This window comes from Orcinus orca, chromosome 18 (assembly GCF_937001465.1).
Source record: "Orcinus orca chromosome 18, mOrcOrc1.1, whole genome shotgun sequence".
In the NCBI taxonomy this organism is placed as follows: domain Eukaryota; kingdom Metazoa; phylum Chordata; class Mammalia; order Artiodactyla; family Delphinidae; genus Orcinus; species Orcinus orca.
This window is the reverse complement of record NC_064576.1, coordinates 11,566,030-11,590,136: the sequence shown is the minus strand read 5'-3', so window position 1 is coordinate 11,590,136 and position 24,107 is coordinate 11,566,030. Positions and strand designations below refer to the sequence as shown.

Below are 24,107 nucleotides of genomic sequence, written 5' to 3'. Positions count from 1 at the left end.
ACAGAGATATTAATCCCTTTTTATAGCTACACAGTGGAGTCACTGTGTAGATGTACAATAGTTTATGCAAACAATCCCGTTGATGGAAATCAAAATGTTTTTGAACAGAGTTTCTACACTGAGTAACTCTGACATACGGTTATGTAAATCCCAATGATTATTACATAAGTCACCTTTTAATTTCACATCCCTACTCTCAACAGCTTTCTCCATGCAAGGGGCTGACTTTATTTATGTATACTACCTAGAGTTAGTTAGTTCCCAGGTGGCAAATATCCCTGATAAAGTACTGAATAGTGTTTTAATTCCCAAGTTACGTCAAAGAATTTTCCCAAAGGGGGAATAGGGAGTTCTTGTTTAATGAGTACAGAGTTTTTGTTTGGGAATATGAAAAAGTTCTGTAGATAAATGGTGGTGATGGTTGCACAACAATAAGAATGTACTTAATGCCACTGAACTGTACATTTAAAAATGGTTAAAATGGTAAATTTCATGTTATGTATATTTTACCGCAATAAAAAAAAAGAATAAGATCTATGGAAAACATTTAAAAATTTATTGAAAATTAGCAATAAAGATTTCTTAATGTTAAAAAACACAATTTTCCCCAATAAACTGCTACTTTAATGTGTAACTTTATACCAAAATTAAAATTTTATGCATAAACTAAATGAGGTTTTTAATTGATGTGAACGTGTTTCAGTGCAGGGTCAATAGATGTCTTCATCTTAGCGATGGTTCCTTTCTCCACTGTTGTAATTAGTGAGGGTTGGCCACCTTCCAAGCTGAATCTTATCTGACATGAAATCTGTACAAATTACTTCCCAAGTTTAACCACAAGGTAGCAAGTTAGCTCTTTCTAGATACATTTATCTTACTGCACGATGACCTGCATTTTATGGCTTCTAAATGAGTCATTTGTGACCAGGAAATCCAGCTCGGCGACAAGGGAGACAAACTCTTATACCTATCCCTGCTGGTGTTAGGGAGAGTCAAGGTTTATTACACGGGGCCGACATGTCAGAGACTCAGGGCAAACGCAGAGAATCTTCTCAAGCCCTAAGTCTGGATCCACTAATGAATGGGCTGCAGCCTGGTGAGCTGTCGTAACTCCTCACATCTCTTCTTCATGACCTTGTCGCCATCTGTAAAATACAGCCTTGCCCACTGACAGAGAAGTTCCAAAGACACCATAAGATCCTTGGCATCTGGGTGCTCAGGATGTACACAGCATCATGATTTCCTTCCTCAACTGGTTATGAAAAAAGACAGCCTCCAAAACCCTTCAAGTAGGAAAACCAGCTATTTTATTTCTTGTGAAAGACTCCTCTTTCTTCCATCGCTGGAACTCTGGGGCTGAGTGGCTCCTCCGCTGGGTCCCTGGGCACAACCACAGGCAGGACCAGCACCTGCAGTCTGAGGCATCACTTGACTCGGCTTCAGCGTTTATGATGATGTAGGGCACAGGCAGTGTGGGCACACCTGGCCGCTGATGCATTGCTGGGATAAATGACCATCTTATCCCAGAGTACTCACCTTCAAAGCAAGCAGGGAGATGATAAAGATGGAGACCTTGGTAGAGTTGAAGAGGAAAAGACAGAAGTATTAACTTGTCTATGTATACTTGGGAACAACCAGTAGAATTCAGAGCCAGACTGCAGTGCAACAAGGCATTTATCCACATCCCCTGGAAGATCTGGCCCCTAGCCCTGCCTCTTGAAATCTGTACCATGGAAACTTTGCACAAAGGCAGAGAAACGGGTATAATGATTCCCACGTACCCAGCCTCAGCTTCCACAATTACCAACATCTGTCACCTACCTACCCTCTTTTTTCCCCCTTAGGTACTTTAAAGCAAATTTCTTTTGCCACATTATTTCACCCCCAAATATTTCAATATCCTGCCCCTCTTAGGACTGTCAGACAATAAATACCCAATACTCACTACCGGAAAATCAGCAATGTTATTTTTAATACAACTGTGGTACAGAATGTTTAATTACAGCAGGGCAGAGATTCTAGTTAAATAAAATTAAAAACCTTTATTTTTCCCAAATATAAAATTACTAAATTAATGTCTGAAAAGAAAATATAACATGGTGAAAGCTTTACATTACACCACTGTTCACCACAGGATTTATGATTTACCAATGACATACTCCACCGTTTTGGCAAAAGGATGAAATTTTTAAAACAGTTTATAAACCTAACATAGCAAAGACTGTATACATCTCCATATTGCACTTTTTTTATGTACAAGAATAAAACAGTAAAGTCAAGTGTGTTGCATATACTAAGAACAACACAAATCTGTCACAATTAAACTTTATGCGGAAGCTGATGTGAGTATTAAAAATGTAGAAATGTCATACGTGTATGTACACAATGCCAAGACTGTATTAACAAACTCTATGTACATAACAGTATACTGTACTACTTTAAATGTTTAGCATAGTTGTGTTTATTAATACAGGCCTTTGGTTCTAAACTGCTTGACTAGTCTTAAGCTCACATAGTTTCTTAAGCTTTCATATTTTTTAAATGCAAGTAAATGAGTATAAAAGCACTAAACCTCCGGGTTCACTGGTACAAAAATTACAATGGTCAGTTCCCTTAGGTCATCAAAAACTAGTCACAAAAATAGTTCTTGTATTCAACCTGAATGTGCCACGGGAAAAAAAAAATATTTTCAAGATTTTCCAGCTTAGCCTAGAGGCAAAAGGTTACCCCAGCCTCGATTTCAGTGCTATGTACATTCCAGAATACTTGTTTTCTCCAGGCCGTTTATTTTTAATACTACTCTGTAAGGAAGAATAAAATTTAACTCCAGCTTAAGAGTGTCCGCCACATACCTCTGTTAAGACATAATGAAAATGTTGACTATTGCCAGCAAGGTTTAAAAAAATATGTGTGCTCTCCTACGACCCTGCAGAACATCTGCTATGAAATAACACGGCTCTTTCTTTCCCTTCTCGCGCGTTCCCCTCGACTGCTCCTTGGGCTCCGCCTCCCCGGGCCTTGGCATGTGCCCAGTGAGTAGCTTTGGAGATCATCCTGAGTTTGCAAATGACAAAGCAAGTCCCCACACGCGGTCCACGAGATGACGTCACACCACGGAGGACGAGCTGGTCATGCCGTGAACCAGCGTGCTTGTTGGGGTCCCACTGATGGCGTTGAAGATGTGAAGGGAATTCGGCAAAACGCTGGTCTTCTCCTCCAGGGGGCAAATCTCGAGGCACAGAAACACAAGGTTACCCAAGCGTAAACTGCTCCAAATGACACTTCTCACATTTATCATCCAGTGGCCACTGTTACTGTGAGTGGCGGTGCCCTCAGAGAGCTTGGCTTTGGTGGTTTGCAGAGGGAGCGTGTTAGCTCACCTCATAAATGACGTTTTTCAGGTCAGGATTTTAAGGAGAAAGTCAAGAACAACATGTTTTGTTTCCTTTCCAGGTTAGTGATTGGACAGTCTTCTAACCTCACCAGGTTATAAGGCACCTTGAGGCCTATCCTACACACACTTGATGGGGACACGACCTGGCCTTGTCCCCTGGAAAAGTCTTTTTTAATTGAGTCTGGAGCATCGGTGTTCTCTACCAGCTCCTTCTCTTAGGGTCTTACAGATTTCTACCCTGGGAGCAAGAGAGTGGCTGCCTCGCTGGCCCTGATCAAGTCTCTTTCGCGCTCAGTAATGCAGGGAAGAATTCTAAGTGCAAGACTCGGGCTATTGCCAGGTGGAAACTGAGAAGAACATACACACTCAGAGGCTCCCCTGGAAAATCCAAAAGCAAGTCTACTCCAGGTCATGACTCTTTTTGCTCAAGGGTTCAAAGTTTAATCTTCATAGTTGTTGAGATAATGGAAAGTTCAAGGTGTAGTTTAGAGCACGGCATGGCATTGTGTCCATACAATCTGGAAGTTTATTTTAATATTCTCAGCCCACAGTTTTCTTCCTACTTTCATCTTTTCTAGTGCCAAGTGCTGGCACCCACTGACCAAGCTCTCCATCCTGTCTGGAGGCCCCATGGAAAAGACCTTGAGCTTTCTGCAAAAACTTGTTCCCATGAGACCTTCTCTTTCTGCTTAATGATTCACATGTTTATTCAGTTTTGTTTTCCTACTTTTCTAAATGCCCAGAAGAGGGCTTCTTTTTGCACGTGCATGGTCATTACGTCAATGTCTGCAGTTGCCCAAACTCAGTAATAACTTTATGTGAGCCAGTTATCAAGATCCAGAGAAATAAAATTAAAAAATGACATTACCATCCCATCTGAACGTGTGAGCATGGAGGAGAGAAAAAAGCAAGTTAAAGCTTAGACATTTAAGTGAGTTTCCTACAACAGAATCCTTCTCACTAAATCATCACATGGTACGTTAACTGACACAAATGGTCTTGGCTTCCATTTTGCGAGAATGAAAGACAGTACCGTAGGGAACAGACAGAAGCAGTCGTGTGCTATCAAGGTGCCAACACTAATCATAAAGACTGAGTCCGTGACTCAGAAGAAGTCGCTGTGGTTGATGGAGAACAGACCCCTCAAGAAGCAATAGGAGATGATCGCCTTTGAGATTCACTCAGTTCCCTGGGCAGCTGTCCCCCCTGATGACCACTGAGCCCACATATGTAATCCTACCAAAAGGAATTCATACAGGAAGACGACAGTAGCAGTGTAATCAGGAAAGCTGCCCACAATGACAAGGAATAAAGAAGTAGCCTTGAGGAACCCACGAGGGCACCCAGGTCAGCTGTAAACAGTAAAAAACTGAACGACCCTATCTCTTTAAATGGTGAAAGACACATACTACAACAGAGAATTCCTTAAACCAGGCTGGTAAACCCTCTTCTTCCAAAGGACTGGGTGAATAAAGAAGCTTCCAGGAATGGTACTGGTATTTTTTTTAATGTGAGGTGTTTTTGAGCTAGATTAAGTGATAAAGAGGAGGAGGGTGCTGGTCTCCTCTGGTCATATTAGACAATGACGGGTGAGCACAATGTTAGCTGCTCCCCAGGTACCCATGGTTAGGTAGTAACGGCAGTGCAGCATGCTACACTATCCTTCAGATAGCAAAATTCTGGAAGGATGTCGGAGGGTTTAGGCCATCACTGGGGGCACTTGAGGCCCCAACTGATGTGTGCTCCCTAAAAATGAGAAGCACTCCAGAGTGGCACCTACCTGCTCATGCATGATTTCAGAAAGCTCTCTCGTCATTTCCCTGTAGTTGGCCTTCATTTCCTCCTGATACTCTAACTGGTCCTCTTTGATCAGCCGTTCATTTACCGCTAAGGCTTGACCGCAAGCTTCCACAAATTGCCTGGAACGGTGTGGGAGAGGGAAATCAAGGCATGTACAGAACACAGGATGAGTCCAACTGGTAGGATCTCGTTCTTGAGTGAGCACAGAAATGATCAACACTTGAAGAAAAAGAGACATTTCCCGTGTGCTTTACCTGAAAACTTCTTTAAGCAACTTCACTTTATTGTCAGGATATCTCTTTGTGTTTGTGTCGTCTAAGAAAGCTCGGGCATATGCTAGTGGACCGGCATTGACCTAGATAAAGAACAAAGATCTTAAATTACGTTATGAAGAAAATACCAATTATCATTCATTTAGTTTCAGTTGGCATTTGCTAAAAATGCTGCTTGAGTGAGTTAGTCATGACCTCTGCCCTCCAGGAACTTAGGACACCAAAGAGGAAACCATGAATAAAGCTCATGATGTTATAAGTGATTTGATTTTATCATCTCAGCCATCCTTAGGGCACTTGTGATGATGGTTCATTTTATGTAGGAAGAACCAATGCTTGGAAAACTTAAGGACCCGTTCAAGGTCGAATAGCCAATAAGCAAAACACCTGAGATCAGAGCCCAAGTCGTCCAACTGGTATTTGTGCTGCATGACACTGAACTAAGAAGTCAATCTGGCGAGTGCAATGAAAATTGAAAAATTAAGTATATGAGCCAGTTTTAAAAAACCAACTGTTCACCTCATGGAATTGTGTAGACAGCCATGGGCAAGCTGATCTGCTATCCTCAAATGAACTAACCATTCAGGTGGGCTGGAAAGACAAAGATTTGGGGCATTTAGCAACAGGATGAGTGAACCAGAGCCCGGAATGTCTCCTTTAATTCACCAAGAAGAGTTCGCCGAGGTTGGGTAAGTCAGGAAACGTGGGAGTGTTGACAGAAAGAAGGTTAGATACACTGGATGGGAAGGAGAAAGTTCCAGGCACCTGAGACATCTTGGGAAAGGTCCTGACCATGTGATTAGTGCACGATTTTTCCCGGGAGGCCTGGTGGACTTGGAAGTTAAGTAGGGAGGGCTGTCTGTCTCGTCTGTGGCTGTCGGTGAAGGGGACGGGCTGTGGTCCTGGTCCACAGTGTACAGGACTTGCACAGTAACTGAGCCGAGAGAATTCACACCAGAGGTGGGGAGACGGGGGGCACAGACATTAGAGGTGGGGCCCTCTGAGACAGGGACAACTAGCTAACCCTTGGTGATAACTGGATATGATTACTGGATATGTGTGGAGAGCTATGTTAACAACCTAAAGGTAACCCAAATGAAGGATTATCCAAAACGATACATATGTTCAGTTTTAAGAAGATGCAGAAGGGAAGCTGATGAGACTTCATGAAGTCCAGCATAACAAGATCTTGGAGTGGAGTGCAGAATCATGGAGCCACCTGATGGCTCTGTCCTGTACAACAGCAAGCCCAGAGGCTCTTGGTGGAAGAATTAAAGAAACACACAAATAAGACAAAAAAGTTCATTTCCCCTGACTCCAGCTTTGTTGTTACCCTGGAGGGTGCGCATGTATAAACTTAATCTCCTCATTTCATCATGGAATTCTTTGCTTTTAAAGATGATGGGGCATTTATAAAACTCTAAGGTCACTCCTAGAGACTGTCATACGGAGTGAAGTAAGTCAGAAAGAGCAAAACAAATATCGTATATTAACACATATATGTGGAATCTAGTAAAACGGTACAGACGAACCGGTTTGCAGGGCAGAAATAGAGACACAGATGTAGAGAACAAACGTACGGACACCAAGTGGGGAAAGTGGGGTGGGTGGTGGTGGTGGTGGGATGAACTGGGAGATTGGGATTGACATGTATACACTAATATGCATTAAATAGATAACTAATAAGAACCTGCTGTATAAAAAATAAACAAACAAACAAAACCCCTCAAGGTCACTATCAAATGGCAGGGCACATTTTGCCCTTTAGAAGGCTAGACCTGTCCAGCCCCATCCCTTACTGGCACACACACTCTTCCACTGGCCTTAGATAGAGGCTGGATGTTCCCAGGCCAGGTTTTGTTTTAAGCTGCAGAAAATTTTGGCCTCTGGCCCATTATCTAATCAATCATGTGGCTGGAATATTTATCATATTCGCTTGATAACTTATTTTGGCACATTAGTCTTTTGGGCCATAAGGGAAGAGGCTGAAAACATCTGTGAAAACTTTTGCAGTGAATGACAGACATTTAGAAAAATGTTAGGTAACAGCTCAGCGTGGATCTGATAAAAAGTTGACAAAAAGTGACTTCAGGAAATGAAACCATTGTATTACAATCTATATGTAACTTTCATAAACATACCCTTCCAGAAAGAGAAAATAATTGGATATGGGAATATATACATAAAGCAGATGATAGAATTATTTATATACATTTAAAAACATCAATAAAGCAAGAAGCATGCTGGTCCCTGGAGGGAGTGATTTAACATCTACTAATTTCTTAGGAAATCATATACGTAAAATACCTGAAAAAAACCCCCATGATTGAAGTGCACTATACAAACATAAAGGTGCATATATCATAAGTGTTTAGCTTGATAAATTTTCACAAACTGAACATATTTGTATAATCAGCACCTAGATCCAGGATGACTTTGTCCATAAATGGTATACATCACTTGAACAGCTATAGGAAAAAAAAATGTCTTGACCCCTATATGCTACCACATACAAAAACCAATTCAGATAGATTGCACACCTACACAGGAATCTAAACAAAGAAAACATAGACTATCTCTGACACAGATTTCTTAAAGAGGACACACAAATAAAGGAAAAATTGATTAGCTGGGCTATATTAAAATGAATAATTTTGTTAATAAAAGATACCATTAAGAGAGTGAAACTTAATGTACTTTTTCAGGTGCAATTTTCATAGAAACCAGAAAACAATAGTTTTATAAGGAAACCTATAGCTATCCACACTTGCTTTATATTTAAAAGAGTCTTTATGCTTCCAATTAGGCACCCAGAATTCCTCAAATTACTGAAAAACCAGGTTGTATGGAGAGCCATCTCCTACCCCTGGCAGACAACTTGGTGAGAATGACACTCTCGTAGCCCCAAGGCTACCGCCCCTCTGGCATCAGGAGAAACTGCACAAATATTGAAGGGAGGTAACGGGGATCACCTGATAAAGCCAGGGATCTACACTGGACCTTGCTGGTGTGAACGACCTAAAATTTCCCAAGGTCTAAGGATCTGTTCTCTGTTGCCCGGTGGTTTGCTTGGTCCGGCGCCCGGCTCACCTGGACGCTCACACTGCCCTGGAGTTTGAGCTGCAGTTTGATCATGTCCACTTCGGCCGAGGAGCACAGCTGCCGGAGCTCGGCCACCTTCTTACTCATCTCGTCAATGGCCACCTCGATGGGGTTCAGGTCCGTGTGGTGCTGGTACATGACGGGGATCCGCTTCTTCACGTAAGGGAAGCAGTGTATGGCTGTGGAGGAACACGGCCTAGAATGAGTCCACAGCTTGCACGTGCTTCACTAGTACTGAGGTAGAAGTGATCATTACTCCCATTCTACAGATAAGGAACCCAGAGCTTGCCTAGGTCACATGCCAGTATTTCGTGGAACCAGAATACTGTCCTCGTTTATCATTGTGCATGACAGGCATCACATAAAGTCAAGAGAGTTGGGTTCTTGTCAACTTTAATATGAGAAGTTTGTCTTTGAAGAAATCACTTTCTCATTCCCTGCTCAATTTTCTCACCCATAAATGCACTACTTCTTTGGAAATTATGAGAGCTGAATGAGCTAGTAGGTATAAGATGGCTTTGCAAATATAAAAAAGACTAAATAAACAGTTTTGAGATATCATATAATAAATTAAGTCCAGAAAAGAGTTCCATAGAAATATGCTTGAGCCATAGAACAACTTTGAATCACATGCTTAAGTTCGTACGGCCAGAGAAATCAATGAAAAATAACATGAGAATATATTTCCAAGCAAAGTATTTTATGAAGCAGAAATTCACAAACTCTTTGAGTTGCATAATAATAAAGATATTTTAAAACTTTTAAATGATTCAAAAACATTAAATAAAAATATTTAATTTTTCTCACTTTTTTTTTTAACCATAAAAGGCGCCACTCGATATTGTTTTCCTTTCTTATAATAAGACACCTGAACATATCAACACCAAAGAGTTCATTTAAAGAAGAACAGAAAGGTTTTCCCGGAGGCACAGTGGTTAAGAATCTGCCTACCAACGCAGGGTACACGGGTTCGAGCCGTGGTCTGGGAAGATCCCACATGCTGTGGAGCAATTAAGCCCGTGCGCCACAACTACTGAGCCTGAGCTCTAGAGCCTGCGAGCCACAACTACTGAGCCTGTGCACCTGGAGCCCGTGCTCCGCAACAAGAAGCCACCGCAATGAGAAGGCTACGTGCGTACCGCAAGAAAGACCCAACGCAGCCAAAAATAAATACATAAAATAAAATAAATTTATAAAAAAAAAAGAACAGAAAAATAACTGGTTCCAATTTGGTAATGTTTTACCTTTCTACCTTATTGCTTGTATGGTATATGTAAAAATCTATAATATTCTTATTTAATATATATTTATGAATAAACAGGTAGACATATGCTTAAAAGCTTATTTTATTTTTTAACAAGCTAAAGTAAGATGGAGTGTTATGTTTGGATTCTTTACTATTTACTAAGTGGCTGGGGAGGGTTTACTCAAAAAGGACTGATCACAAAATGAGAAAGCCCGGTTCCCTGCAAAACACAGAGTTCCCTTGGGTTACCCAGAGTCTGAACAAGGCTGGAAAAGACATTCAACATGATGCAACCTTGTTTGTCACACACTTACAGGCCTGTTCTAGTCGCTACATGTTTTATCAATCTAAGGCCAAGGGTCTGTGCCTACTATTTCTTCTGTGTTCCTTGTGGACACAGAGTTTTTAAGTGGCAACCCTGGGATTGATAAGTCCTCTTCGGACTGAAGGCTCCTTTGATACATGACAAGAACTAGATGCTGCTGTTTATCAGCCAGGGAGACAGAACACGGCCCTCCGGCCAGAGGTGAACTCGCACGTGATAGACTGACACGCTTTACACAGGGGAGGGCCACTGCATTCTCACTTGTCAGGACACACGTTTCATGAGGCTAACAGCCATGTCCAAACACATGTGATTAGTGTTATCACAGTGTTTTTGAGTGCCACAGTGCGGTAGCGCCATTATTTCAGAGAGAAAAACCAACTCCAACAGTGTCTGTGAGATGTGCACATTGCTCTGATTTCACTCAGCCAAATAAGTCCTGAGTCACTGGTCCTTACGATGGTTAACTGGAGAGTCAACGAGGCAAAGTAGGGGTGTGATGATACAGGAAACTCCAGTCTGTGTGTGAGCCTCCCCGGTCCACGCAATCTGGGACTGCCCCGGCCCCTGCCTTCCTTGCGGGCCTCATCTCTCCTCTCACTGGGGCTCACTCAGCTCCAGCCATGCCTGCCTGCTGGTCGTGCCCTGAATGTGCCGGGCACAGGGACCCCTGCCGCTGGCCTCTGCCCCGACGGCGCCTTCTCCCTCCAGACATGTGCAGGGCCCGCTCCCTCAACTCCTTCAAGTCTGGACTGTCAGTGAAACCTACCCTGGCCACGCCATTAAACTGCAGCCCCCCTGCCCCCAACCCCACAATTCCAACCCCCTTTGCTTTTGTCCAGAACGTGTATGACCTTCCAACACAGATACATTTACCCATTATATTTACTGTTTATCATCTGCCTCCTCCTGCTAGAGTCTAAGCTGCACAAGCCAGAGAGCTCTGTTTTGCTGATATGCCAAGTTGGAACATTGCCTGTGCTCAATGAATTTAGCTGAACTGAAGAATGTGTTACTGCCCAAATGGCTAAATGAAAGAGCAAACTGGCCTGGAAGGTGGAAAATTAGGTGGTGGACTGAGTGAGCCACCGTGTTATTAATCAACGCCCCACACCAGTGATCTGCAGCCCTTCAGGCAGGAGGACGAGGGAGAGATGGCTGAGAAGAGCGGGTGGGTGTACGGTCTGCCTGGACCGAACAGAGGGTGAGGGGCAGGAGGATACTTCCAACCTGAGTAGGAGACTGGACATGATTTGGAAGACTTTGGAACAGTGACCGGGAAGAAACTCCATGGAATGAGTTCCACGAAAGAAGGAACAGAGGGAATCACGTAGGGAGGCAGGCTCAGAAATTTACACCGAGGGGGCCTGGAGGGCAATCATTAGGTTTTTCAAAGGATTCCACAACTGCAGCTAACTGACTAAACTATCCAGGAAAATGAGCCAGTCTGGGTTCAGAGGGCAGGGAGGGCAGGGGCTCCCCGACAACTTAGAAGGCCAAAGGTCAGCTCTGAAGCATGCAGTGGAAGAAGAACCTAAGGGATTAATAACACAAGGGAAAACTCTCAAATTCAAAGTCTTCAGAATATCCTGGTCTGTGTGTCTTTAACTGAAGGTGGATGTAGTTTATAGGCTCTTAATAGCATTTTTACAACCCCTTCTCTAAATCTTTACACTACCCAGTAATTATCCTTCTGAAATTCTGAGAATCTTTCAGGGCAAAAACTGCACCCCTCTTTGGTGCTGTGTTGTGTTATAATCTCCTTTCACTCCTCACCAACCTCAAAAGGCAAGGAGCTCAATGGTGGGTGAGATGTGGCAAAGTGAAGTACATTCTTTCCACACCTGGGCATAATTTACAAAATTCTTTGACACCAGATGGATAGTACAAATCTCTTTTTACAGATGAAAAACTAAGGTGCAGCGAGGTTAAGTGACCTGCCCAAGGTCACACAGTGAGGATGTGACTGGGTCTACAGGACCCAGGCCCAGGCTCTGCACTGCCCACACCTTCTCAAGGTGGTTGTTTCCCAAGCCAACAGCCCCTGTGTCTACTTTGCTTCTCTCTGCAGTGGGGTTACTCTTTATCCCCTCTGCTCTGGCAGGTACAGAGCTTTGCTCTAGCCCGTTATCTAATCAAAAATATTTCTGTGACATAACTGGCCAGGGAAAGCACCTCATGGTAACTGTTTATGAATCAGTATGCTACCTGAGCAGAATAATCATAATAAAAAATGCTGATCTTGACTCATCAGTGAGCTAAGTTTATTTAAATCAGCAGTTCTCAAACTTGAGTGGCATCAGAATCACCTGGAAGGCTTGGTTAAACACAACCATCTGGGCCCCACCCCAAGAGTCCTCGATCCAGAAGGTCTGGGTGGAGCCCAAGAATCTGCATTTCTAACAAGTTCCCAGGTGATGCTGATGCTGCTGATATTCCCGCAAACAACCTTTGATAAGCACTGATTTGAGGTCATCACAGCTGTAGAGATAAACGTGGTAAGCTGGTAATTCTCATCAAATGACTCCACCTAGAAATGCAGTTATTTTGCTTAGTAAGAATTTGCTACTGTGTCCATTAGAAAAACAATTCATTTACCTATGGGGAGGGGTTAACGTTTTAGAGGCTAATATTGTTTGTGCCTTACATGTTATCTTATTATTCTAAAAGCAAGAGCAGAGACTCCTTCTTTAAGAATGTAGGGTTTGGGGGTGTTTTTTTTTGTATTTTAATTTTTATCTCAGTTCCCTCATAAGAACGGTGAAAAATCCTGTGCAATATGCTGTTCTGAACTATTTCATAATGAACCATATTCTTTCCTTGGCAACAGCTTTACTGAGACATAAATCACACACCACACAGTTCACCCATTTAAAGTGTACTGTCCACTGGCGAGGGTGGAGCCTCACCTGAAACATGCCACCCTCACAGTGCTCCTTTCACTAACTATTACGATGATCCCTGGTCCCGCCCAGGCGGAACACTTGACAGCATCGACTGCTGGACAAGCAGCGGGTGCTTTCCAGGTTCGACTTAAGTGTGGCCACTCTTTGAAAAATGGGCTTCAATAGCAGAGATAGACACAACTGGCATTCTCAATAGCCTCCTCACCAATTTTTTTTAAGTCAAGAAAGCGTTTTATTTCAGGTTACCCGTCATTTGCTGACCCCAACCCTAAGAGCGATGGTGTCAAGCTCCCCTAAAGAAGGTAGAAATCACTCTCAAGATGACTCTACACTTGTCAGGAACAGGGAGATGATGCACAGCATAGTTCTGGGGGTGGGTGATCCATGGTTAAGCAGTACCAAAGGATCCATTAAAACTCTGGCACAGCTGAATGGGCAGCCTGTGAATGCACTGAGCTTCCTGGTTCTGGAGGTGCCAAGCTGAAGGTGGCCAGCCACTCAGAGACTAGGTGGGTGGGGTCCAGCCTCATGTCCCATTTATTCACCCCACCTAGATCTCTGAGTAGGCTCATGCAGGTGTGTAAGGGGTCCCTTCCCATGACACAGATGCAGCACTGTGTGCGGGGGTTCTTAATCTGGGGGGGCCATGGGTCTACAGAGTCTGCAAATCACTTGAAATTGTGTGCAAAAGCATTCTGAGCTGTCTTCACCAGATTCTAAAAAGGGTAAGCTACCTGACATTGGGTATGAACTTATGGTCTGGTGGAAGAATAAAATACAAACAGGTAAATAGAAAAATGTCATGAGTATTCGAAAGCAAGCATTAGATACACATTAAGCTGAAATGGATATGTAAGGAAAGTTAACTAAGCTCGAAGTGCCCTTCCAATTCTAGATGCTTCTGGGTCCCTTCTGGAGGGCTCTTTATCTTGACATCTGGGCTGATGTCTGGGTGTGATTCTTAAAGAAAGGGGCCAGGAAGACTGTACCTGTCAGTATGGTGCGCCGTTTGCACTGCTCTTCGACGCCTCCCTGCCTTTTCCCAGTCTGGGTGAAGGGCATCTCAAACATGAAGCGGCGAATGTTGTGAGATCTTTCAAACTCCGTTTTTCTTTCTTGCAATTCCTTCTCATCAAAGAATGGGATCACGTGAGTCACCTGGATATACGCATACTTGGAATCCAGATCCTTCGGGTTGACCTTTAAATGCATAAAGGAAATGGAATATCGCTATGGCTATTGAAAGGACTCCTCCCAAGCATGCCGAAGCTGTGTTTTTCCACTTCATATTAGTAAAAGTTTTGGGAAATTTCAGAAAAGTTTGAAAAAAAATAGTACAATGAACACCCACATACCCACCACTGAGAACAACTGCTAATACTTTGCTGTATTTGTTTATATGTGTCTATTCACACACACACGTATATGTAGACTTTTTTTTAGCTGAAACATTTCAAAGTAAGTGGTTCACATCATGACACTTGAGCCAGCATCTCCTAAACATGAGGATATTCTCCATAACCACAATACATCATCATATGTAACAAAATTAACACTAATTTCCTAATAGTGCCAAATATACCAAGTTGAGATGAATTTCTCAAATGTCCCAGAATATTATTTATAGCTATTTGTGTTTGAACCAGAATCTAATCAATGATTGCATTTTACATTTAGTTTTGTCTCCTTAGTCTTGTTTAATCTAGACTATTTTTTTTCCCATGACATTGACTTTTTTGAAGACATCATGCTAGTTTGTGTGTGGAATGACTCCCCATCTGGATTCCTGATTATTTTCTAAGCCGTATTTTTACATATTTGGCTTAGAGACAAAAATGTTTATTTTACTAATAATGTTTAAAGCCTAGGCCCCCAAATCATAGTTAATCTGTAGATAGATTAGATATAAACAGATGTAGATGAATTAATTTAATACAGGTACAGACTAATCTAAGACTGCTCAGATTATAAATTTAGTTCCTAACAGACTCAGCACATGAATGCTTTTAAAACGACACGGCTAGACCTCGTGGTGCTCTAACTTCTGTGACATGCTAGAAAATTAAACATAGGCACTTTCCATACCAAAAAAAAAGTTAATTTATTAGGGAGATAAATCTACTTTGCACGTATTGTTTTTAAGCTTCTACAGCAATAAAAGGGGACATGAAAGAAATGACCATACAGAGAATTTGGAGACGATCCTGGAATGAGGGCAAACAACTGAGATCAAGATGGGTTTACTGGTCCCAAATTAGCATGCACCACTGTTCTCTTAACAGAGACGTGTGTGAAGAAACATGAAAAACAGATGTGCAAGTGCCTTAAACTACAAGTTCAGAAAATACCTAGTCATGAGTTACTTTTCTTTTAGAAAAGGCCATCTGGCCAATCACTATAATTGTATTCAAACCTCTTAGACTTAACTTTCTTTAGCAGAAACAATTTAAAAGCAGAGGAAATGACCATTCTTGCCTATATTTCAGTGGTGTTTCCCTAGTTTTCACTTTCAAACTTGTATGTGTGCATCAGCAGAAGGAATAAAGGACTGGTGTTTGAGGAAGAGAAGAAGGTCTAGGACGTCTTTCAGCTGCTGCAAGGACCACATATCAAAAGGGCAAGAAGAACCAATGCGTGAGAACCTTGACAGAAGGCTGTTAAGGTTAAAGCCACAACCTGACCCAGACAAAGGTTTTGGTTTCAGAGAAAAAGGCAAGTTGGACCTGAGTGATTTGGTCTAGAAAGGAAGTAGGTCTTAATAAGGTTGTGTTGAGGTTTCTAGCTAAAAATGGACCAACAATGTACATTTGTCCCTTTTCCTTTGCACAACTCTATTAAAATGACAGTATAGAATTAACCAGCAAGGACCAAGAAGAGAGGACAGAACAGCAGTGGATGAATTTAATGAATATCTGGAAGGCAGGTGCATGGAGATGTACTTCCTGACTTGGGAGAGAAAGTTCTAACCCAAGTTCCCATGGAGAGGGGCAAAAACAGGGGAGTCAGATCACCCCAAAAAAGCCTGTTGTGATAGACTTAATGTCTGCATTCCCCCCAAATTCTCATGCAGAAATATTAACCTTCAATGTGATGGTATTAGGAGGCAGGAGGTGATTAGGTCAGGAGGGTAGAGCCTTCATGAATGGGATTAGTGCCCTTATAAAAGGGACCCCACAGAGCTCCTTCACCCCTTCCTCCATGTGAGGACCCGACAGTAAGACAGCAGTCTGTGAAGCAGTTAGAAGAACCTCACCTGACACCGAATCTGCCGGTGCTTTGACCTTGGACTTCCCAGCCTCCAAAACTGTGAGAAATAAACTTCTGTTGTTTATAAGCCACCCAGTCTATGGTATCTGTTATGGAGCCTGAACAGACTGGCATCTGTAGAGGACCAGGACCAGGGTTTCGGTGACCAGGAGATGTGTGGGGTGGCAAGTGGCCCAAAGTCTATGTGAGGTGGCAGAACCCTGGGTTCCCTTCCCTAGTTCCAGCCCCACAAGAGTAGAGACCGTTCCTTGGAGAAACCGGTCTGGAAAGAGTCTAAGTGGGTTCACCAGTCTCAGCAGAAAGCAGGGGCAAGGAACAGAGCAGGATGCAGGGAGGGCAGGTGAAAGGCTGCAAGCCGGACGTGGGACCTTCGCCCTTGCTCATCCCCTGCCTCCAGAATTCAGAATTATTCCCCCTCCCTTGTCCCCTCCCTACCACCTGGGCAGGAGACTGGAAGAGTCTTCTCTGGAGAAAATGAAGGGCCCCAAGGAAACAGATTCCAGACACTGGGGACTCCAAAGCAGGGCTCAGGCCCCCCAAAAATGAACGAAGGATCCTCCAAAAGGATGAACTGAGAAAAAGGTAGAACTTATTGCTGCTGGAAACTGAGCAGGAGAAGCATTTTTTTTTTTTTTTTTTTTTTGCAGTATGCAGGCCTCTCACTGTCGTGGCCTCTCCCGTTGCGGAGCACAGGCTCCGGACGCGCAGGCTCAGCGGCCATGGCTCACGGGCCCAGCCACTCCGCAGCATGTGGGGTCTTCCCAGACCGGGGCATGAACCCATGTTCCCTGCATCGGCAGGCGGACTCTCAACCGCTGCGCCACCAGGGAAGCCCAGGAGAAGCATTTTTAATGCAAAGAACAGAAGTTCTATCTTGGCCTGAGTTTCCGGAAACAAAGGGATCCCATCTCTCGGGAGATGCCCTGAAGACAGTGGAACACATAAACATATAGGAAAAACGTGTACGTTCAGAAAGGGTTTTCATGAGAGCGATACAGCAGAGGATAGCCTCTCTAAGTAGAAAGTAGATCTCATTCCTACAAATGTGCTGGCTAATTAGTTCATTCCTTGGTCTCTCTGTCTGCCCATCCATCTGTCCATGTATCAGACAGTCAGAGTGTCAAGTAACATGCCAGGCACTGTGCTAAGTGCAAGGAAAAACTACAAAGGCAAACAGAACCTAGGACCCTACTCCTACAGAGTTTCTAAATAGCGGGACTAAAAACAGTACATCCTTTCAGATGTTAATTATTTTGTAAAATAATATCTTTAAAATTATGAAATAAAGGTTTGCTTAATGAAAGACACCTGGGACGCACAGAAAGGTATTAAGAAAAAAAATACACCTGCCACTCAAGGCCAACCATTCCTGACTTTTTCCTGGGTCTTCTTTTTTCTACCACATTTATAAATATATAATATATGATCAATCATACATAAAAAAACAATATTATATTGCTATAATATGTTTCCAAGCATAGTCATACCTTGCCAGAATCTTGTATCATTTTGACGTTTTCAGAACCAAATTTATCTGAGTAAAGTTTAAGGAGTCTCTGAGAAATTTCTGACAGAGGCGTGAGTTTGGGTTCCTTGTAGATATACTCCTTTCCATCTTCATCTTCAAAGAATCCCTGTGACATAAAGCACAATTAGAGCTATCCCCAAATATAAGCCCAAGGCTTACCACCCAGGAAGGATTCTTTTGTTACAGGAGTTAACAACAACAAAAAAGGGAATGATTCTAAAAACAAAATCAGGCTTTCCGAATAGGAAGGAAAATGATAATAATGTGAGGTCTGGGTGCAAGGTAAAGGCGAAACACAAAATTGCAAACTCATCCAAGAATGCTGTCGTTAAGTGTTGAGGGAAATGAAAGATTGGGGATTCAAGACTGTGTTCCCTCGGTGAAGTCTAATCATGGGATTCAAGCCTGTTTCACATTCCCAAGGAGCAGAACTCACTAAGACTCACTAAGACATGACTCAGCAGCCTGCTATCTGCAGGCCTCAGAAACGCTTCTCCTGATCTCTGCCGTTTACTTGGGATTTTACGGCATAAAAGGAAGCATTCTGGTCTGGCAAAAGTTATGTGAAGTTGGTGTAAATTACGTTTTGTCTTCCTGATGAGACAAATATTAAAGGGCTGTAGCATAAGATCAGGAAATATTTTCATTATCACCAGTCATCATCTGTTTTAGCACCAATCATGTCTCGATACAAGAAGGCTAAGTATTGCATGGGAAGTGAAAAAGGTTGAAAACTAAAAAGCCCAGATTGGGTTAATATTTGAAATAAATTAAAAAAAAATTTTCTCATCTAAAATGAAAGAGAGAAAATGGTGCAAAAAACACAGTATATAAAAGAAAAAATGCAGGCTAACATGAAACAAAAAACACCCACATCAAACTAGGAGTTTAGATGCAGTGATTTCACTACATTACTTGCTTTTTATGTATTTACTGTAATTACCTCCACATCTGTTTCACTGTCTGTAAACTGGTATTGCTATAAAGTTATAAAAGACAATAAATAACAGGATAAATTGAAGGTTATATAATGCTCATAGAAAACCACACACCCTGAATAAATGGATTGTAATTTATACTATTTAATCATGTTAGAGACTTGGAGGTTAAACTTTCAGTTAAATTTAAATGACCCCTTTTCTAAAGGGTTTTTGAAATATTACAATGGTAAATCTACTTGCAGAGATATTGTATTATAAAAGAGAGAGAAGCACAGGGACAAAGGAAACCACAAAGTCTTAATTTTGGTTTAAAACATGCAGTATAGACGTGTAAGGGAACAGGTGATTTATTTCTGTAAATGGAATAAAATGTTAATTTTGTTTTGGAGTTTGTAATGACTGGACAGATATACATACAGACTTGAAAAGGAAACTTGCAAACCACACTGAGGTACCAAAGATGCCGCTAAGAATATCTTATGGAAGGAGAACTTACCGCTGCCTTAAGAAAGTAATAAAAAGACAGGAAGAAAGAAAAAAAGGCAGAAAGTTTACTACTGAGGAAGATAAGAACCATACTAAACATGACAAATTCATCAAATTAGCATTTCTAGAAAACAGAAAATTTACAAAATACCACTTTGTATATAGAGTTTAAACGAGAAAAAAAGGACTTGGGACGGCCTAGAGAACAGAGAGGAGGCTCACCTGTCCGAAGAAGGCTACTCGGAAGTACGTCCCCAGAAGCCTTCGGCCTGAGTGCATGACCTCGGTCACCTTGCTGTAGGCTCGGTGCAGTGTGTCATACAGATGGGCCAGCCTCTGGAAAGCAGAACAAACCCCATTTCTTCCCACTTGCAACTAGTAGAATTATTTTAAAATAACAATGAAATGATACTACATAGGTGAAAATTCGTTGGACTTGAGTTTCAAAAAAAAATCAAGAATGAATTTTGACAGCACAACTGGTAGTGATCATTATCCAACTGTTTTGTTTTCTACCCAAAGGGCCATCCCAGTGCAGTAAGCCCATTCAGTCCTCTGATGACGTTTGCAGTCTTCGCTTTTCCTACTCCATTCCTTAGCTAAGAGGTGGAGTGCCAGAATTCCCACCCCTTGTCGTTTGAGATTTGAGGTCTGGGTAGAGGTGTGACACCTGATGGCTCTGAGGGTGGCGACTGCCAGTGTCACGTGGCGGGTCAGAGGTCATTGCTCAAATGGCCTGCTTGCGCTTTCTGCATATAAGAATGTCTGGGGATGTGTGTCACTCCACTGTCCTCTCAAACGGGAGAAAACAAACCACTCAGATACCTCAAAATCCCTCCGCTTCTCGTAGATGGGGATGATGAGCTTATAAATGTCGGCGATCAGCTCATAGCGTTCGGCCTTCCAGAGTCCGTCTGCACACTGTTCCAGGAGCTCCATGAGCACATCCTGATCAAAGAAGAAGGCCCCCGGCCAGGAAAGAGTGTTACAGGGAAATTGGCATTGTGTTCCTTGCAGAATACATAAACGGTTAAGATGGCCAGGAAGAAAATTTCAAAATATGTAGTATTTTTAAACACTAACTTCCATGTTTCTTTTTTTTAATGAGCTATTTTCCAAACATGTTTAGAAACAGAAACGAAGGGTCACATTGTGTAACTGTGTAATAGTTAAATGCATGGAAAAAAATTGAAATTGATGGTTTCACACAGGCTCTCAATTTTTGTTCTTAGTTTTCTTTTTCTAAATATAATGTAGATTTTCTTCCTTTCTGAGGAAAATGACAATGCTGAGACATGGAAAGTCACTAAGCATGACTTCAAACAAATTTAAACATCTTAGAGCAATTCAGTAATGGAGTGTGGTAGGCACTACGTCTGCCTCACCAACATTCTTTCCCTTTTCCTTTCAAAATTTCTATCTACTTAAGTTTGCGCAGTCACCCTGCCTCCATTAACGCCCTTGAACTTTGGAAGAAGCTAACACTATGACTCAAGGGCTGGGACAGGTGCCTCAGGTTTAAACTAACCAGCATAAATCTATTTTCTGGCCAATCACTGCTTCATCATGTGACCTAAACTGGCCAATCAGGGTGAATTTTAGGACCCTTGCTGGGAATGCTGGGACAGATGCTCTCAGCAGACTGGACATCCCATGGCCAGCCAGGGGCCTGTCTGCCCTATTAACAGAGTGGAGAGCTCCTCCTCCCTTCCAAAGTAACTGTATCTTTTACCACTTTGTTAAACAATCAGATTGATTTGTCAATCCTCTGTGGAATTTACTAATGGAAGTCAATTTATTCGACCTTTATTTAAGCCCATTGGAGTAGGGTTTCATTAATGAGGTTGAGTAAACTTCATGTGCTTATTTGTCATCTATATAGCTTGGGTGAAGTACCTATTCAAATCTTTTCCTCACTCTTCTTCTATTGGGTTATTTTCTTATTATTGGGTTTTGAGAGTTCTTTATATATTTTGCATAAAAGTGATTTATAATTTTCTCCCAATCTGTAGCCTGTCTCTGGATTTTCTTAACAGTGTCTTGTGAAGGGCAGATGTTTTAAATTTTGGTGAAGCTCCATTTATCAAGTTTTTATTTTCTGGATTGTGCTTTATACATTACATCTAAGAGATCTTTATCAAGTTCACAAAGATTATCTCCTATGTTTTCTTCCAGAAGTTTTATAGTTTTATATTTCATATTTAAGTCTAGGATCCTTTGATCCTAGAATACAGTGTAAAGTACAGGTCAACTTATTTTTCCCATATGAATGTTCAGTTGTTCCAACACCACTTGATGAAAGACGGCCCTTTCACCATTGAAGTGCCTTTGAATTTTGTCAAAAATCAACTGACCATACCTGTGTGGGTCTATTTCTGGCTTCTCTACTTTGTTCCATTGATAGATGTGTCTGTCTTTGTGCCAATATCACACCGTCTTGATCACTACTGTAGCTTTATTGAAGGGTTTCTCCACAGTGACATGAACAATATTTTGGGCCAGATAACTCTTTTTTCTGGGGGGCTGTCCTATGCATTATAGGATGTTTAGCAGCATTCTTAGCCTTTACCCACTAGATGCCAGTAGCAGTAGCACCACCCTTCCCCCTTTTCCCAAATTGTGACATTAAAAAACCTTTCCAGACACAGCCAAATGTTCCCTGGGAGAGAGGGGGCAAAATCATCCCTAGCTGAGAACCACTGCTTTATCTTGAAATCAGATAGCACGGCTCTTCCAACTTTTTCAAAATTGTTTTGGCTAGTCTAGTTCCTTTGCTTTTCCATATAAATTTTAGAATCTGTTTATCAATTTCTACCAGAACTCCAGATGGGAGTTCGATTAGGATTGCTTTGAATCTATAAATCAATTTAGGGAGAAGTGACATCTTAAAAATACTGAGTCTTTCACACCACTTATTTAGGACTTCTCTGATTTCTTTCAGCAGTGTTTGGTAGTTTTTAGCATACAAATCTCTACAGATTTACACCTAATTTTTCAACATTTTTGATGCTTTTATAAACAGTACTGTTTTTTAATTTTGATGATTTTTTTTTTGGAGTAAAGGCCTTTATTTGAGTAAGATTTAAAGTCATCCAGCATACCTGTTTGTAGGAATTATACAAAATAATTGTTAACAATATGGTGAAACTATGGTATAAGAATCTCTAAACGTGAAGGTTGATTGATTTCTGTACACTGATCTTATGTCCTATGATCTTGCTAAACTCAGTTTTAGTAACTTCTCTTGTAAATTCTTTCAGGTTACTTCTGTCACAAAAGACAACTGCATCTTATGTCAATATACGCAGTTTTATTTCTTTTTCTTACCTTACTGCACTGGCTAGAACCTGCAGCACAATGTCGAATAGGAGTGGTAAAGCAGGTATTCTTGTCTTGTTCCCAATATTAGGGGGAAAGCATCTTAGTCTTTCACCATAAAGTATGATGTTAGCTGTAGGTTTTTTGTAGATAATCTTTTTTCTTGAAGAAGTTCCTTTCTACTCCTAGGATTTTTTTTTTTTAACTCATGAATGGATGTTGAATTTTTTCAAATGATTTTTCTGCATCTATTAAGATGGTCATAAGACTTCCCTTATTTATTCTGTTAATATGGTGAATTATATTAATTGGTTTTTACGGGGCTGGACTAACGGTGCATTGTCAGGGTAAACACCATTTAGTCACAATATATTCCTCTTATTTATATACTGCTAGATTAAATTTGCTAATATAGTTTTTAAGGCTTTTATAGTTGCCTTTTAATATGTTTGTATCCTCCATAGTTCTGTAAATGAAGGGCACGACCTGTGTTTTTCATTACCAGCCTAATGTTTCATTATAGTCCTAATGTCTACGGTTTATAGGTCCAAAGAAAATAAACATTTTAAAAGCAGTTGTGAATCAATTTACCAGAAAATACTACCTAACTGACTTAAACAAACCATCTTTAAAGCAAGACATTTAATGCCTATGTCATATTTACAACATACAAATCATAAAACTGTCATCTGTGTGACTAAACTCTGTACCAATGCTTATAAAGAGGTATATCAGTTATCTCATACTTTTATGGTAGGTCTCATTAAGTGCAAACACTGAAGCCAGAATATGTAGTAATTATCCTAACAGCTACAGACAAAGAAAAAAGTCAGTAAAGGTCCTAACACCATATCTTTTCTCTGTGCATTTGTATTGTGAAGTTGCAAAACCTCTCTCCGTTTTCTCTTAGTTTTGTCTCAAATCTTTTCCAATGGAGAATCTATCCAGGTTAAATATGACAAGATTTTATGATTTTTCTCATGCTTCTCTGATTATAAAAAGCTACATAAAAGAAAAGCATAAAAATAAAACTTGTATAGTGTCAGTGTCAACGTACTTACTTTAGCATATTTGTAAAACTGGGAAGGTAATAAAGGTCTAATCTAATTTGGTAGTTGTGATGATCAAATAAAATTTTATCCATTAAAACGCTCTGAAAACTAAATGCTATATGTAATTAATAGGCCAGTTAAACAAATTTCTCTTTTTCAATCATCACTTTCTACTTTGTATTAATTTTTGAAAAATGAGATCTTACTTCTACTGGATAATGTAATATCCCACAGTGCCACATACATATTTGGTAGGCAAGAATTTCTTGGATGAATGAATCGATCTGCATTTTTGTTAGTAATATAACAATATTACTATTAGCTGTCCTTCGCTGTAGGGAAACAAGTCCTTTATCAAAGCCTTGCAATTCTTACATATCTTAGATCACAGACACTGCACTGGGTATTTATTGAGCATCTTCATTCTCAGTGATGCTGTGGGACTACAGCAGAGGTGAATGAATTCTGAG

At 41.2% G+C, this 24,107-nt stretch overlaps 1 protein-coding gene across 26 annotated transcripts in view; it reads right to left on the bottom strand.

Annotated features, from left to right (window-relative positions):
* Positions 1-541: 541 nt before the first annotated feature.
* The window catches only part of DOCK9 (dedicator of cytokinesis 9), a 352,709-nt gene continuing 329,143 nt past the window's right edge, over positions 542-24,107 (bottom strand). For 15 of the 26 annotated variants that reach the window (XM_049701162.1, XM_033435156.2, XM_033435161.2 and 12 more), the window contains 9 exons: positions 20,093-20,215; positions 19,490-19,603; positions 18,784-18,819; positions 17,800-17,946; positions 14,035-14,245; positions 8,557-8,747; positions 5,449-5,549; positions 5,175-5,313; positions 1,953-3,229 (listed from right to left, as the gene is read on the bottom strand). In XM_049701162.1, coding sequence (XP_049557119.1) covers positions 3,107-3,229; positions 5,175-5,313; positions 5,449-5,549; positions 8,557-8,747; positions 14,035-14,245; positions 17,800-17,946; positions 18,784-18,819; positions 19,490-19,603; positions 20,093-20,215 — 1,185 coding nt within the window. In that variant the 3' untranslated portion in view covers positions 1,953-3,106. Of the gene's footprint in view, positions 1,573-1,952; positions 4,271-5,174; positions 5,314-5,448; positions 5,550-8,556; positions 8,748-14,034; positions 14,246-17,799; positions 17,947-18,783; positions 18,820-19,489; positions 19,604-20,092; positions 20,216-24,107 lie in introns of those variants that run through there. The other 11 variants (XM_033435157.2, XM_012534415.3, XM_012534417.3 and 8 more) reach the window with 6 other exon arrangements.